We start from the raw sequence: 13,339 nt of genomic DNA, 5'->3' as shown, positions 1-13,339 counted from the left end.
ATTTTCCACTCAACCTAGCAGAATTACTTCTTATCAGATCCTTTTGCTTCAGACATGGAGATACTAAATAACCTCTCATTTTACTTATGCGGGCAGTATTTCTGACCCTCCAATTACACCTACTGGGCTGTGCCATTCATTCTCAACAACCTCAGCACTTTCCTACCATTGCTTTGACAGAGTCCAACTCATCTTTCCTAGAAACCAGCTTAACTAAGACTAATTTATGTCTGGTTTGGGGTTTTTGAGGGATTTTGTTTTGTTGGGGTTTTTTTTGTTTTGTTTGGGTTTTTGGTATGTTTTCTTTTTGGTTGATTGGTTGGTTGGTTGGTTGGTTGGTTGGTTGGTTGGTTGGTTTTCTTTCTAAATACCAGTCTGTGGTACAGTCTGACTCTAGGATGTCTATGGCATTCACTTGAGGCCAGGAAACAGAACAAAACACCTTCAAGAGTCCTATGTCCTCCTGCAAAGACAGTTAAAAGCAATATAGGATGGTCAAAGTAATATTGGGAAACTAAGGTCAGGAAACAAACTCAGTCCTTTTCTCCTTGCTTTCACCTTTTCCATCTTGTATCTACACTTGCCTAAGAAATATAACTTTTAGTCTGAAGACTTCAAAACTTCAGCCTTTACCTTGTACTTTCTCTGTAAATTAGCAGGAAAAAAACACCACTGAGTTTTAAGCATCTGTCAAGCAAGTTTTCAAGTTTCATCCATTTCCTTCTAACACACTTTATAGCTCCCATTTGAAGCACACTTCTCAAAATACCCTGGTACAATTTTAGCGTTGCTCACACTTAGATAATGAATCATTACTGGTTTATTTCAAAACAAAGTAATAGAAATTTCTGTACAAATTTAAGGCAAGTGATGCAGCTAAGGAACTTGCCTGCCTGACAGGAGATGAAGCAAAAGGTTGCAAGCATCCTTAACATTAGTTGCTGGACTAGACACAACAGGCCTCTCACATTGTACTTTTTTTTAAAGTGTTGCATGCAGATCAATAGTCTCCTTGAAAATTCTCTCACCCTAATACTGATGTCTACCAGATTACCAAATATTTTTCATTTATTTAAATGGGAATTTTCTTTCTGTGGTGTTAGGCAATCTCTTCTACAAAGAGAACCTGTAACAAAAAAAGGCTCCTGCCAGAGGATGGTAACACAGTGCATTGGATCAATCTGAATCACTAAGGCACAGGCCAACTGCTAAAGAAGATAAATCTGTCATCTTGCAAAACATCTGGGGGCAAAACACCTCAGTATCCCTTCATGTATGAAGGGTTTTCAACAGTCTAGGACAGATTAAACCTTTCCATTCTCTGCTATAGGAAGATAGGGGTGGTACCAAGCAGAATCCAAAAAACCTTTAGAATTTCAAAGGTGCCAGAAAAGCTACATAAACAGTCATACAATACACTGGAAGGGCAGGGACAGCAGTCATACAATACACTGGGACACCAGACTTCTCCACTTCTGCTATGACATCTCTCACTGTCAAAGAAGAAGGCTGAAAACAAAGGGCATACAGAGCCACTAGCATGAAACCAAACTGCACAAATGTATGTTGGTGGTAGGAATGCATAGAAGTGGATTTAGAGGTACAAGGGGAATTAGAGGGAATGGAAGACAAGCTCACATGTAATGTCATGGCTACACAGCTGTCAATCACAAGAGAATTTTTCTTGTGCACATTACACTGAAGCATAAGACATAGCAATACCACCATGTAGCTCTTCTCTTTCATGTAAAATATACAAACAACATTTAGACCTCAGAAGAGACTCTAAGGAACACTTAAAAACACACTACATAGTTGAAATATTAACAGGATTTACATATGCAGACTGAAAGAGCAGGATATTGTGTTAAAATCCCCTATACTGCAGGCTGATTTAAATGTTTCAGTTTCACTGGGATTTAGGTAAGAAACCTGAAGAAATTGACCAGCAACGCTTTCATTCCTAAACAGACGTGTACGATTTTGACATTTGTAGTTTGCAGTACAAACAGACTACAAATTAATGAGTAATGTCGACATTCCTAAAAGTATTTCAAAAACCACACAGAAACGCATTTCCACTGTAGCCCTGCATTGGTTTCTCTGTAACTCAGCGACGAAGAGTGTCACGGGGAAGGAGTCTGAGCAGGGCAACTACGTTTTCTATCCCGTATCCCGGCGCTGGAGGCGGATCCCGGCCGTGGACTCCCCCGAGGCGGCTCCAGCCCTTCGGGCGGGCTGCGCTGCAGGACACCGGCGGCTGCTGCCGTTGAAGGGGCCCGCCCGCCGCTCTTATCGCCCGAGGGGCTGCATGGCGTGTGTGGCGCAGATACACCGCGGAAACCGGGAGCGCCCCTTCACGCCCCTGCCCCGCCGGCGGGCCGAGCACCGTTACAGGGACTTGCTCCGGGACCCCCGGGCTTGGGTCGCCTCCGGAGCCCGCCGGCGCCGCCCGGCGGGGGAGGAGCCGCCGCTGAGCCGGTTCGTTCCCCGCCGCCCGAGCGGCGCGGAGAGGGGGAGGCGGCGCGGCCGCCTGCGCCTCAAGTTGGCGGAGCGCCGGCGGGGGACGGGCAGACCCTTCCCGCCCACGAGGAACGCGCGCACTCACCCGCCGAGCCTCCGGCGACGACTTGGTGAGAGGCCTCCTGCAGAAAGCCCCGGGGCTGCCGAGCCATCCTTGCCCGCGCTGCGGCTGCGACGAGAGGGAGCTGGCGCCTGGAGAGCGGCTGGGAGCCGAGGCCGAGTCCGCGCGGGGCGGGTGGGGAAGAGCCTGAGGGGCCGCGGTTATCTGCGGGCGGGAGGGGGAGCCGCGAACGCCGGGGGCGGGGGCGCCGATGCGCGGCCCCGCGGCGGCTTCTGGCAGCCGGCCCCGGGCAGAGGGCGGCCCCGGGCACCGCACGGGCTCGCAGCTACGGGCGATCGCTTCTAGCCGGAAAGCGGCAGCCTCTCTCTATTAGGGCAGAGCCGAGACGGCCGGCGCTGCGATCGCCCAGGCCGGGGCGGGGAGCGAGGCCGTGGCGCTGTCAGCCGGTCGGCGGGGGACGGCAGCCGATCGCCTGCTCGGGCTCGGGTCGTACACTCCCGCCTCGGGCTGGTGTACACAGCGCATATCCTGCTCCCCACCGCTGCTGGGACACAGCTAACAGCGCACATCCTCTGCTCCTCAACCTCTAGGAAGGGTCGCTGGTGCCGCTGGGCTCACAGGCTGCCTTTTTGAAGCCTACTGTCTTTTAAAAACCTCTAGTCTAAAGGTTGGTTCCATCTCTTTGATGTTCAAAGGACACGGGTATGTTGTCACTTGGAGAGTAACTATTACAGGTTACACGGACCTGTGGGCCCATCTTAGTAAACATAAGGGTGACAGGGCACGGACTGGAAGGGGTGGCACACAGTCAGCGCCATTGCGGACAGCCCCCAGCACTGCTTTCGGCAAGGCCAGTTTCTGCTTTTCCAGAAGATGCCCGAGTACAACGTGGGGGCAGCATGGGCTCGTCCCAGAGGCAGCACCATTGATGGGCAAGACAGTTCAGAGGGCTGTTCTGATACATTAGTTTGCTGAGTGCCTGCGCGTGTTTTGTGATAGTTTAGCCACAAATGTTTCTAACTGACTAGAGTTTCCAGCCTTGAAAGGAAATGTAGCTTTTTGTAATGTAGAACAAAGATTAGAGGAAAACAGTAGGGTTCATTGCTACTGAAAAGGATGGGAACGTAGGAAATATACAGAGAAGTGTTAATAAAATGTTAAAAGACCAAGACCCTAATTGCAAAAAGGAATAATAGTCAGGTATAGTATTCAGCTATATCACTTGAATGCATCAGCAAATAAACAATAACATGAATTTTTTTATCTATATAGGAGCTGAGTGCAGATTGCTGTGGGAATGCAGAATAACTCCCTTAAATTAATAAAACTTGAATGTACTGACCTTTAAGTAATTAAAATCTTAACTTCAATGTTTCATTAGCATTTGTGTTAGTTCCCTTGGTTTGGCTCCTTGATAATGCTGCTCAATAAATACTCCTGGATGATCAAGTCTCCAGTGTTCCCTATCATCAAAAAGCAGATGCTGAAGCATCACCACTTTTTTGTTCCAGAGATATAGGTCTCCCTGTGCAATGTTCTCTTGGGTACAAATAGCAAATCTAGTATTAAGGTGAACTTTGCTACAGTATTTCGTCAGCAAAGAGAGTTTAGAGTTCATCAGAGTGCAGAAACTGGTCAGATAAATGTGTTTTCTGCATGTGTCCCTGCATCAAAGAGAATAACGGTCAGAGTGCATGTAAATTACATAGATGTTCACACAGTAGCATAACACCTGCTCCTTAAAAAAACAAACAACCTCTGCTATTGTTAGGAAACTATTAAGGTTGTTTCACAGTATTCAAACTCCAAATCTATGCCCCCTAATTCAGTTCCACAACTGGAAGTCTCTTTGGCACATCTCCCTTATTTTCCATCCACCCCTCCCTCCTCCTCCACAAAGGGCAACCTTCCCACTGTGCAGGTTTCCTAAAGCACTTCTAGGCTTAATCCTGTTTCCATATGGCCTCTTCCGAAACCACGAGCACCACTCCATTCTCTTCCTCGATATCCCTGTCAGGGTCTGTCACTCCATTTGTGGTTACTGCGTCCCTTAGTGGGAAGGTCCGTGCATCCCGGGCAGCCCGCCAGCGCGAACAGCCGAGAAGGGACCCGCAGCTGGCCGTGCGGGGGCAGGTCGGGCCGGAGAGACCCCCGAGCCGCTCCCGCCCGGCCCCGCCGCGCCGCCTCTCCCGCCCGCAGGGCGGCACCACCGCCGCGCCCCGGCCCCGCCGCCTCGCCCCGCCCCCGGCCGCGGCCCCGCCGCCGCGCGCTCCCGAGGGCGGCGGGCGCGCGCGCCCCTCCCCCCGCCCGCCCGCGGCTTTGTTGCGGAGGCGGCAGCGGGGCCGGAGCGCGCAGGTAACGGGGCGGCGGGGCCGGGCCGGGGCCGCCCCGCGGTGCTGGGGTTGGAACTCGGCCCATCCTCTGCGGCGGGGCTCGGCGGCGGCGGCGCGTCCCGCCGAGGCGGCGTTAGATCGGGCCGCTCTGACCCAGCGCCTCCCCGCGGGCGAGCGGCCCTGCCCGGCCTCCTCCGCCCCCGGGACCGACCCGTCGCCGGGCCCTTGCGCCACTGACCGGCTGCGTGTGCCGTGGCAGCCCCTTGGCTGGGTTAGTGTTACCTCGCCATGGCCGCCGGGCGACCCGGCTTGCCCGACTTAGCGTCCGCTCCGCAGCCGGAGATGGGGGCAGCAAGTTTGCCGTGCGGGATGCGCGGTTTGGGGTCCCAGAGGCTGCGGCTCTGCGGGAGGGGAAGGGACGGGACGGACGGGCTGCCGCATCCCTGGAGGGGGACAGCGCTGAGAAGGGGGCCGGGACAGCCCGAGGTGGAGCCTGCTCCGAACAAATTCAGGAGGTCGGTGCTGGATCTTTAGTGACCGATGAGAACAAACTGTGGAAGATGCTCGCCACTGTAGTAATGCATTTAAAAAAAAAAAAAAGAAAAAGAGGAAAAAACCGCACCAAAAGAACTTGTCAAAATAAAGTTTGTGCTTTTTTTTTTTTTTAATATTTATGACTTGAAGTTGCTTAGGAAATCCCCATGAGCTGTATACCTCAGCTCCTTTTGTAATTCGTGCTAATCGGAGTTCTTGATGATGATGTGAGAGTCTATTTCGTCTGAGGAAGAAGGCTATGGTTTCTTAGTGTGAAGAGTTGGGGAGAAAAACATTCAGTAAATGTACCCAAAGGACTGTTTTACCCGAGACAGCACACTCTCCGATGTTTGTCCGTGGAAAAACTACAGCAGGGTCTAGGTACAGCTTCAGGGGGTTGAGGTGATTGGAGCTGGGTTGCTGTAAGAGTTTGTTCGGCCCGAGTTTGGGAATTCAGAGTGTCCTGCAGTGCCGTAGTGCTTTTAAATAATGCAGCAAGTTCTAACTCCAGTTAGAATGGTCTTAAATTGCAGTGCTTTAGCTGTGGAAGAAAAATCGGTTAACCACAGCAATGTGCTTTCTAGCTCAGAAAATCTCAGAGCTGCAAATCTTGGAGGTTCCAGGATCTGTGGGATTTAAGGAAGGGCAGTGATGTGCTTGCCTTGTTCTTATACCTGTCCTTGACCATCCGTTCTTGACCAGTTCTGCTCTGTGGCTGTACAACTCTGGTTTAGCTTGAAGCCACTTGTTTTAGATTATTTATTTAAATATGTAATGGCACTAGCTTATAAATCCCATGAGGTTTAACAGGGGTTAAAACGGTCATGCCAGTTAAACATGCTGCTTATGTGATAGTTCTGTTTTGGTTTATTGTGCTGTTTAGTACCCAGAATGTTGTCGTTCATGATGAGATTCTTCAGCTGTGTGAGATAGAGCTATATACACCAGTGAGGTGCCATCAGTTTGATGGCTATGAGCTCTTCTACCATGTCACTGGTAAAGGGATTAGCGCTGATTTCAGGATCTTGAAAGTGATAACCTTGTCCTGCTTGTCCAGCTAAGAAGTTACTGCAGTTGTGGTTGCAGTAGGAAAAGTGAAGAGAGAGACTGGGACATGAAATTATGTATAGGATTTAAGAAGGTAGGGACTGTTGCTGCTATTAGTTTTTGTAAGTATCTCAGGTTTTCTTGCAATGATACTGCAAGTTCCTTACAGTTTGTAATGGGGAGCACTGCCCAATAGTAGTGGGTAACAAATTAAATTTAAAAAATCTCTTTCCCCAGTTTTCACATTATAACTAATTATATTTCTTGCCTTTTTGCTTGTTTGCTTGTTTTGTTTCTGGATTTACCTTATTTCCGTTTTAGTTATTAGTTTGCCTCTTTGAGATAAGGAAATGCTGCTTTTCTTTACAGTCTGTTAATCTATCTCCCTGCTTGTTAGAAGTCATTCTAGATGCTGCTGAATTAGGGATGCATTATAATGGTGTTAAACTCCCTGACCAGTAATTCCCTGACCAGTAAGAAGCAAAACAAGGTTTTGTTTCAGGCTTAGTATTTCTCTTGAAGTAAGACAAATCCAACACATTCATTGTATTACTGGCAGAAATAGTATGGTGCTGATGCAACATGACCCACATGTTGCTTTTTACAGTTTGTGGGGCTTTTAGTTTCAGAGAGTGCCTAGGTTAGTAAAAAAATAAGGGAGTTTTTGGATCTTGCTAGAAGGCATTAGGAGAGGAGAGAAAATACATGTTTGATAGTTCTTTGGGGAAAGAATCAACAAATTATTCATTAGAATTTAAAGCAAGAAGATACACATGAGCTGAGGGTGAAGGGGAAGAGCATCCTGCTTGTAGATCACAGATTTGTGTAAAAGTAGTTGCAAACTTGAGAGATATCCTAATGGATCTTTATGCTACCTGCTTTTTAGTCTGCCAGACATAGGGCAGAACAGATGCTGCGTGTTGATGGCAGTGAAATGCCATAGTGCAATGGTTTTAAGCTATGAATCTGCGATCTGACTTGATGCTCACTTCAGTGCAGATCACCCAAATCAAAGCAGAGGCTTCTCACTTTACATCTGTTATCCTATGCGGGCAGTTGGTGTTTTGAAACTTACCTTTGAAACAAACAAACAAACAACCCTTCTGGGCTGAGGACTATTGACAGATTTAATTACAAGCTAATGCTGCAACTGACAGATATTCCTGTTGGAATGACTGCTGCCTTTTTCCCTTTCCATTGAAAGGAAGATGGTTTTGAAGGAGTAGGAGAACTTCTGGTATGGAACCTTTATTTGCGGAACAGATGCAGCTATGGAAAGAACCAGTGTGAATGCTCAGTTGTTAAGATGATTCTCTGTTGCTTCCAGCCACCAGTTTTTTAAGTGACAGTATGTTTGGCATGGTCCCTGCTAATTTTGTGAGGAAGCTCCCTGCTTGCTTCATAACAGCAGGCGTCTGTCTTCCATGATGATTCTTGATGTGGACCTTTGTGCTTTAGGGACCAGTTAAAATGCAAACCGACAGTTTCTGCAGAGTGGTGGCATTTGGTATACTAAAGAATATTATATATTAGAATTTTGAAAATAGTTTATGTGTGTATTGGTTTTATATGGCATGGTTCTTTAGCAGGGGAGCTACAGAGGGTCTTCTGTGAGAAGCTGCTAGAAGCTTCCCTCATGTCTGACAGAGCCAATGCCAGCCAGCTTCATGATGAATCCACTGCTCGCCAAGGTCAACCCCCTGTCAGCAGCAGTGGCTGCACCTCTGGGATAACAAAGTTAAAAAAGGGGACAGGACTGGGAATTCTTACTTGCAGCTGGAGAGGGGAGTTAGAAAGCATGAGAGAAGAAACTCTGCAGACACCAAGGTTGGTGGTGAAGGAGAGGGAGGAGGTGCTCCAGCCACCAGAGAAAAGGTTCCCCTGCAGCCTATTGTGCGCACCGTGGTGAGGCAGCTGTGCCTCCGCAGTCCAGAGAAGATCCCCCACAGGAGCAGGTGTCTGTGCCCAGAGGAGACTGTGACCCCATGGGAAACCTGTGCTGTACCAGCTCCTGGCAGGCCGATGACAGAGCAGGTTTGCTGGTAGGGGGCAGCCATGGGGGACCCACAGTGGAGGAGCTTGTTCATGAAGAATTGAACCATGTGCGAGGGACTTGCACTGGAGCAGTTTGGGGATAATTAGTCCATGGGAAGCAAGCATGTTGAAGTTTATGGAGGACTTCCTCCTGTGGGAGGGACCCCATGCTGAAGCACAGGAAAAGTGTGAGGAATCCTCTCCCCATGGAGGAAGGAGCAGCAGAGACAATGTGTGATGAACTGACTGGAAACCCTGTTTCTGTCCCTCTGCTCTGCGATGGGGAGGAGGTAGAGGAAACTGGGAGTAAAGTTAAGCCCAAGAAGTGGGAGAAGGGTGTTTTAAAGTTTAGAATTTCCCTGAGTCAAATCTGTTTTGCCCATGATGGTAACTGGTGACTGAGATTTTTGTTATATTTTTCTTTTCCCTGTACAGCTGAGGAGAGAGTGATAGAGCAGCTTTTGGTGGGCACATGGATTCCAGTCAGAGTCAGCCCACTGCAACACGAGATATTGCTGGGATTGATCTTTGGTTTTCATAGCATTAATAAATCAAATCATATTTTTTTTAATGTTCTCATGTAGGTTAAGTTCTCTAAAATAAGATTTCTTGACACTTTTTTGACATGAAACAGGCACTAAGTACAAGTAACAGACAAGATTGTGTAAATTGAAGTCCAGTGGATTCCTATCATAATGTAATATGTGTTGCTTAATGGTTTACTCTATTTTATTGAACATCTAAACATGAAAACAGCCTATTGTATTTACTGTGCACTGTTACACTTGGCTGAGTCATTCCAAAGGCGTTGTAATATTTATTTCCTACTTTTCAGAGACATTAAAACTCAGTGGTTTGGTTAATTATTCTGAAAGCATTTTTTATTTTGAAACTTAGAGTTGTGGTACCTGTGGCCTAAGATCAACTTCATTTTGGCCACCAGAGTGGCTTATTTTCTTCCCTTTTTTGTTTGTTAATTTTTGTTATGTTTACCTATGCTTTTCTCTAGTAGGCATGTAGGAGTTTATTGGGTCAGGTGGGTGATGGGAGGCTGTTTGTACCTGGTGGTGTGGCTTGGGTGTGCTACATGAGCACCAGATGACTTGTAGGAATGCTTCTATGGGTTCTAGAGTAGGGAAGGGGTTGAAGGGCTGAGTAGGGTCCATGAGTGACTTACAGGCCGCTTGCCATTATGGTTGCTGAAATATATTCTGGAAAATCACATTGAGAAAAGGCATGTAATCTTTATTGTTGACATCACTGGTAGTTGAAATTATCATCAATATGTTTGTTTTATTTTTAGCATGGACTAAAATACATGAGATTGATTCATAGTGTCTGTTATGTAACAGAAAAAAAGTCAAGAGAGTGGCTGTGGTATCATTTTGTTTAGTATCTCTTGCTAGAGGAGCAAACCCAGGAGCAGATCCAACTTCCCTTTAAGTGAATGGCAAAACTCCCATTGGTCACAAAAGCATGGGATTACACCACGGATTTGGAAGAAATAATTGGTAATGAGTTCAGCTACTGAAGGGCATTAATTTTTGCACCATGAAATCCGTAATAAATTGAGTTAAGGAGATCCACATAACATGCTGGTAGACAAATGTTATCCTTTCTGTCCTTTTATGTAAATCTGTTGAAGACAGAATTTGATCTTTAAGTTATATGTTCATTGAAATAGCTATATTCTGACTAGCTATGCACTAATTTAAATATGAAGTGTGAAATAAATTAGAAAAATCTAACCTGGTGCAGTAATTTTGTATTAGGACTAAGAAGGATTATAAGGTTTGGTTGTTGATTAGGTCTTTGAAGGGAGAGGGTTACACCTACCATCAGGGTTTGTGGAATGAGAGCAAGGTTGTATCTGAATCAAAACTGTTCTGAAAATGCTGTATGATGCTCCAGTGTGAGATAATTTAACATGGGATCAAAAACTGCACTTGAAGCAAACAGACTGCATTTTTGATTTACAGTAGTAATTTATTTGAGCCAATTTACAAGTTCACTTGTACTTTAGCTTATAAATAAAAATGTCCAATTGTAAAAGGAGTATTTAGTGCTGAAGAGTTACTTCATGGGTGGGCATGTGTATAAATTGCCCTGGGTGAGACTAGAATTGGAAAACGTTCTTAGTTACCAATTTAACAAAAGAATGATCCTAAGCTTAGATTGGCTTGGTGAAAATACCATAGGGCTTTCTGAGGCATGGCAGTTGAGGTATATGGAATTTTTTAGTGCATAAAGTTAAATATGTTTAAAACTTTGTATTACATCTTTTTTAAGATGTTCTCGACTTGTTTTCTTATGGGTTAATCAACTCTGCTTTAGCTTTCTTTCATTACACTGTTTGCAAATATATGTTTGACCCCCTTTCCTTGTTAATTCTGATATTTCAGCAGGTGAGAAAGTGGAACCATTCTTCTTGCTTGCCTGTTGTATTTGATAGGAAAGAAAACATAAGCAAACAAAATACATTGAAACATAGCAAACATAATGCAAACTACATTACACATTTAACTACTACTACATTACACAATTACTACTATTACACATTTAACTTCATTTTAGGAATTGACTACCAAAAAGATCAACCTAGTTACCAAGAAAAATAGTATCTCAGCTTGCAGCTGAGTGCAGTTAAGAGATCTGGGAACACTGACTGAGCATAATTACAGAAGCTAAGACATTCCAGTGGTATCTTCGAAGCTATTGAAAAAAGTTATGCAAAAATGAGTGTATTCTTTTTTTTTTAAGCATTTATTTCTCTGAGTAATGGTATGATATATATTTATATACTTATTTTTGAAAGTCAGTGCTGTTTGAGAGAGATTATATGGCAAAATGTGAAGATGCATGTCTAAGGCACTGTTGTCTCGGATGTTGTAATTTATGCTTGTTGTAGTTGCCTGAATTATCCCATCCCATCATTAGTGGTATTGATATAATAAAATCATTAGTATCCATAGATTAGTTCCATAAAGTTATTAGTATTACTTTTAGAAAGTCACAACTTACTTTCCTTAAATAGTGTTCTTAACTTAAAATTTCTGTGATCTGCAGTTGGACTTGCTTTAAGATGCTGCTTCTCAATGTGTTCTTGTGATTCACGTTCAAGTAAGTAAAATTTCAGGTTCTGGAGGAATTTCAGGCATTAAGTGACTAGGGGGTGGGAATGTGTTAAATTTGCTATGTAAATTTTTAGATACAAGCATGAGAAACAAAGCAGTGTTGTTCATCATGTATTTCTGTAGTATGCCTCTTCTGTGTGCACAGGCAGTTTTTCCATTTGCTCTTATGGCAGAGTATTAGGATGTGGTTTTCCTTGTCTGAGATTTGACATAAGCGCTGGGTGATCGGTTTGCTCCTTGGTACCTTTTTTGTAATGAGGAAATTGAGTGAAACACCCACCACAGTTTTAAGATTTATTGAAATCTTTGTAGCTTTTCTTGTAGAGCTGCAGAAATGTGGTTTTGTTTTTATTTTCTTTTTTACAAATATTACTAGATGAGTGATACAGAAACTATGATAGACATTCAGTGTCTATCAGTGACATTAGTGTAATCAAAGCAGACCAATTAAATACTTAGATAATGATTTAGACCTGTTTTCACAGGCACTTGCTCAGTTTTTTCCACTTTTTTCTTTTCTTTTTTTTTCTGCTTCTGCTAGTTGTCATGATACCAGGAGATTGCTGACAGTAACTAGATTAAAATGAAATAAAAATTAGTCTTGAAGTAGTTAAATATCTCCATTCCATGATCTATATCTGAAGAAAAACAAACAGTATTTAATGCGTCTGTGTTCCTGGATCTGTTTGTAATGGTATTTATTTTTATTAAACCACAGGAATCTTGAAGTTTAACTTCTCCCTTTGCACCTGACTGTATGATGAAAAAGGATGTAGTTCCACACCTATATCCTTCTCAAGTGTAGTCTGTATTGATGTCATTGTTCCTTAAAGAGACATCAGCAAACCCGTAGTTCTGCTCAGTTTTATTTTAAAGTGCATTTTGATTAAAATTTAAATTTAACAAGTGGAAAAGCCTCTTTCAAGCTTTAAAATTTGCTTTCCCTTCAAGTTAAAATTTAAAACAAAGAAAAAGACAGCATTGTGTTCTCATTTTGTGGTGCTATGTAAAGTTCATTGCAGGAGATTTTCTTTTCCATTAGTCTCTTCAATTGTCATTTATGGGGAACAAGCTACGTTGGAAAAGCTGAGCCATGGGAGGAGCTGTGTGAATTCCCTGATGCCCTTGTTCACCAATTCTCTTTGTCTTATAGGATAATAATAGAGCCTCAGTTGTACTGCTCTGTGCTCCATTCCTGCCTTCTTGCTGTGACCACCTGTTGGTTGTTTTCAGGTGTTCCTGACTAAATTAGTCCCATCTTTTCCCGTGTTTGGGTACTGTGTAAGAGATGTGGGTATTTCAAGGATTCCCTTACCCTGCTCAGCTGCCTTCAACGTGTTGTTGAGTGTGAGGCAGGATGTTTTAAAGAAAAGTGGGGTGGAGTGGTGGAACTCACTGTCCATTTCCTGCATTGTCTCTTTGCTTGCACCAGGTTCTAAATTAGCTGCTGATCTTGCTAGACATGCCTTGGAGACCAGAATTGGCTGGCTGCTCAGCCAGCTCTTGGCCCTTGGCAAGCTCAGGCACCTGCTGAAGTGCTGCACAGAAGGCATAGCACTGCCTCTCCTTCTTTCTGCTCTTCTGCAGCCACAGCTTAATAACCTTGACTGATGGGCACAAAGAGTCCCGGGGAGGGAAGGAGACTGCTCTTTTTCACTCCCAGACATGAACTG

At 44.8% G+C, this 13,339-nt stretch overlaps 2 protein-coding genes across 8 annotated transcripts in view; one reads left to right on the top strand and one right to left on the bottom strand.

The window, feature by feature from the left end:
• Positions 1 to 2,829, bottom strand: part of SLC25A21 (solute carrier family 25 member 21) — a 235,988-nt gene extending 233,159 nt beyond the window's left edge. Inside the window, exon 1 of the mRNA XM_005479826.4 lies at positions 2,609 to 2,829. Coding sequence (XP_005479883.1) covers positions 2,609 to 2,675 — 67 coding nt within the window. The 5' untranslated portion in view covers positions 2,676 to 2,829. The remainder of the gene's footprint in view (positions 1 to 2,608) is intronic.
• Positions 2,830 to 4,845: 2,016 nt separating this feature from the next.
• The window catches only part of MIPOL1 (mirror-image polydactyly 1), a 180,954-nt gene continuing 172,460 nt past the window's right edge, over positions 4,846 to 13,339 (top strand). For 5 of the 7 annotated variants that reach the window (XM_074542654.1, XM_074542656.1, XM_074542652.1 and 2 more), the window contains exon 1: positions 4,846 to 4,939. The gene's annotated coding sequence lies outside the window, so the exon portion shown is untranslated. Of the gene's footprint in view, positions 5,189 to 13,339 lie in introns of all 7 variants that reach the window. The other 2 variants (XM_074542655.1, XM_074542653.1) reach the window with 1 other exon arrangement.

This window comes from Zonotrichia albicollis, chromosome 6, assembly GCF_047830755.1.
Source record: "Zonotrichia albicollis isolate bZonAlb1 chromosome 6, bZonAlb1.hap1, whole genome shotgun sequence".
Lineage (NCBI taxonomy): Eukaryota > Metazoa > Chordata > Aves > Passeriformes > Passerellidae > Zonotrichia > Zonotrichia albicollis.
This window is presented reverse-complemented; position numbering and strand designations above follow the sequence as displayed.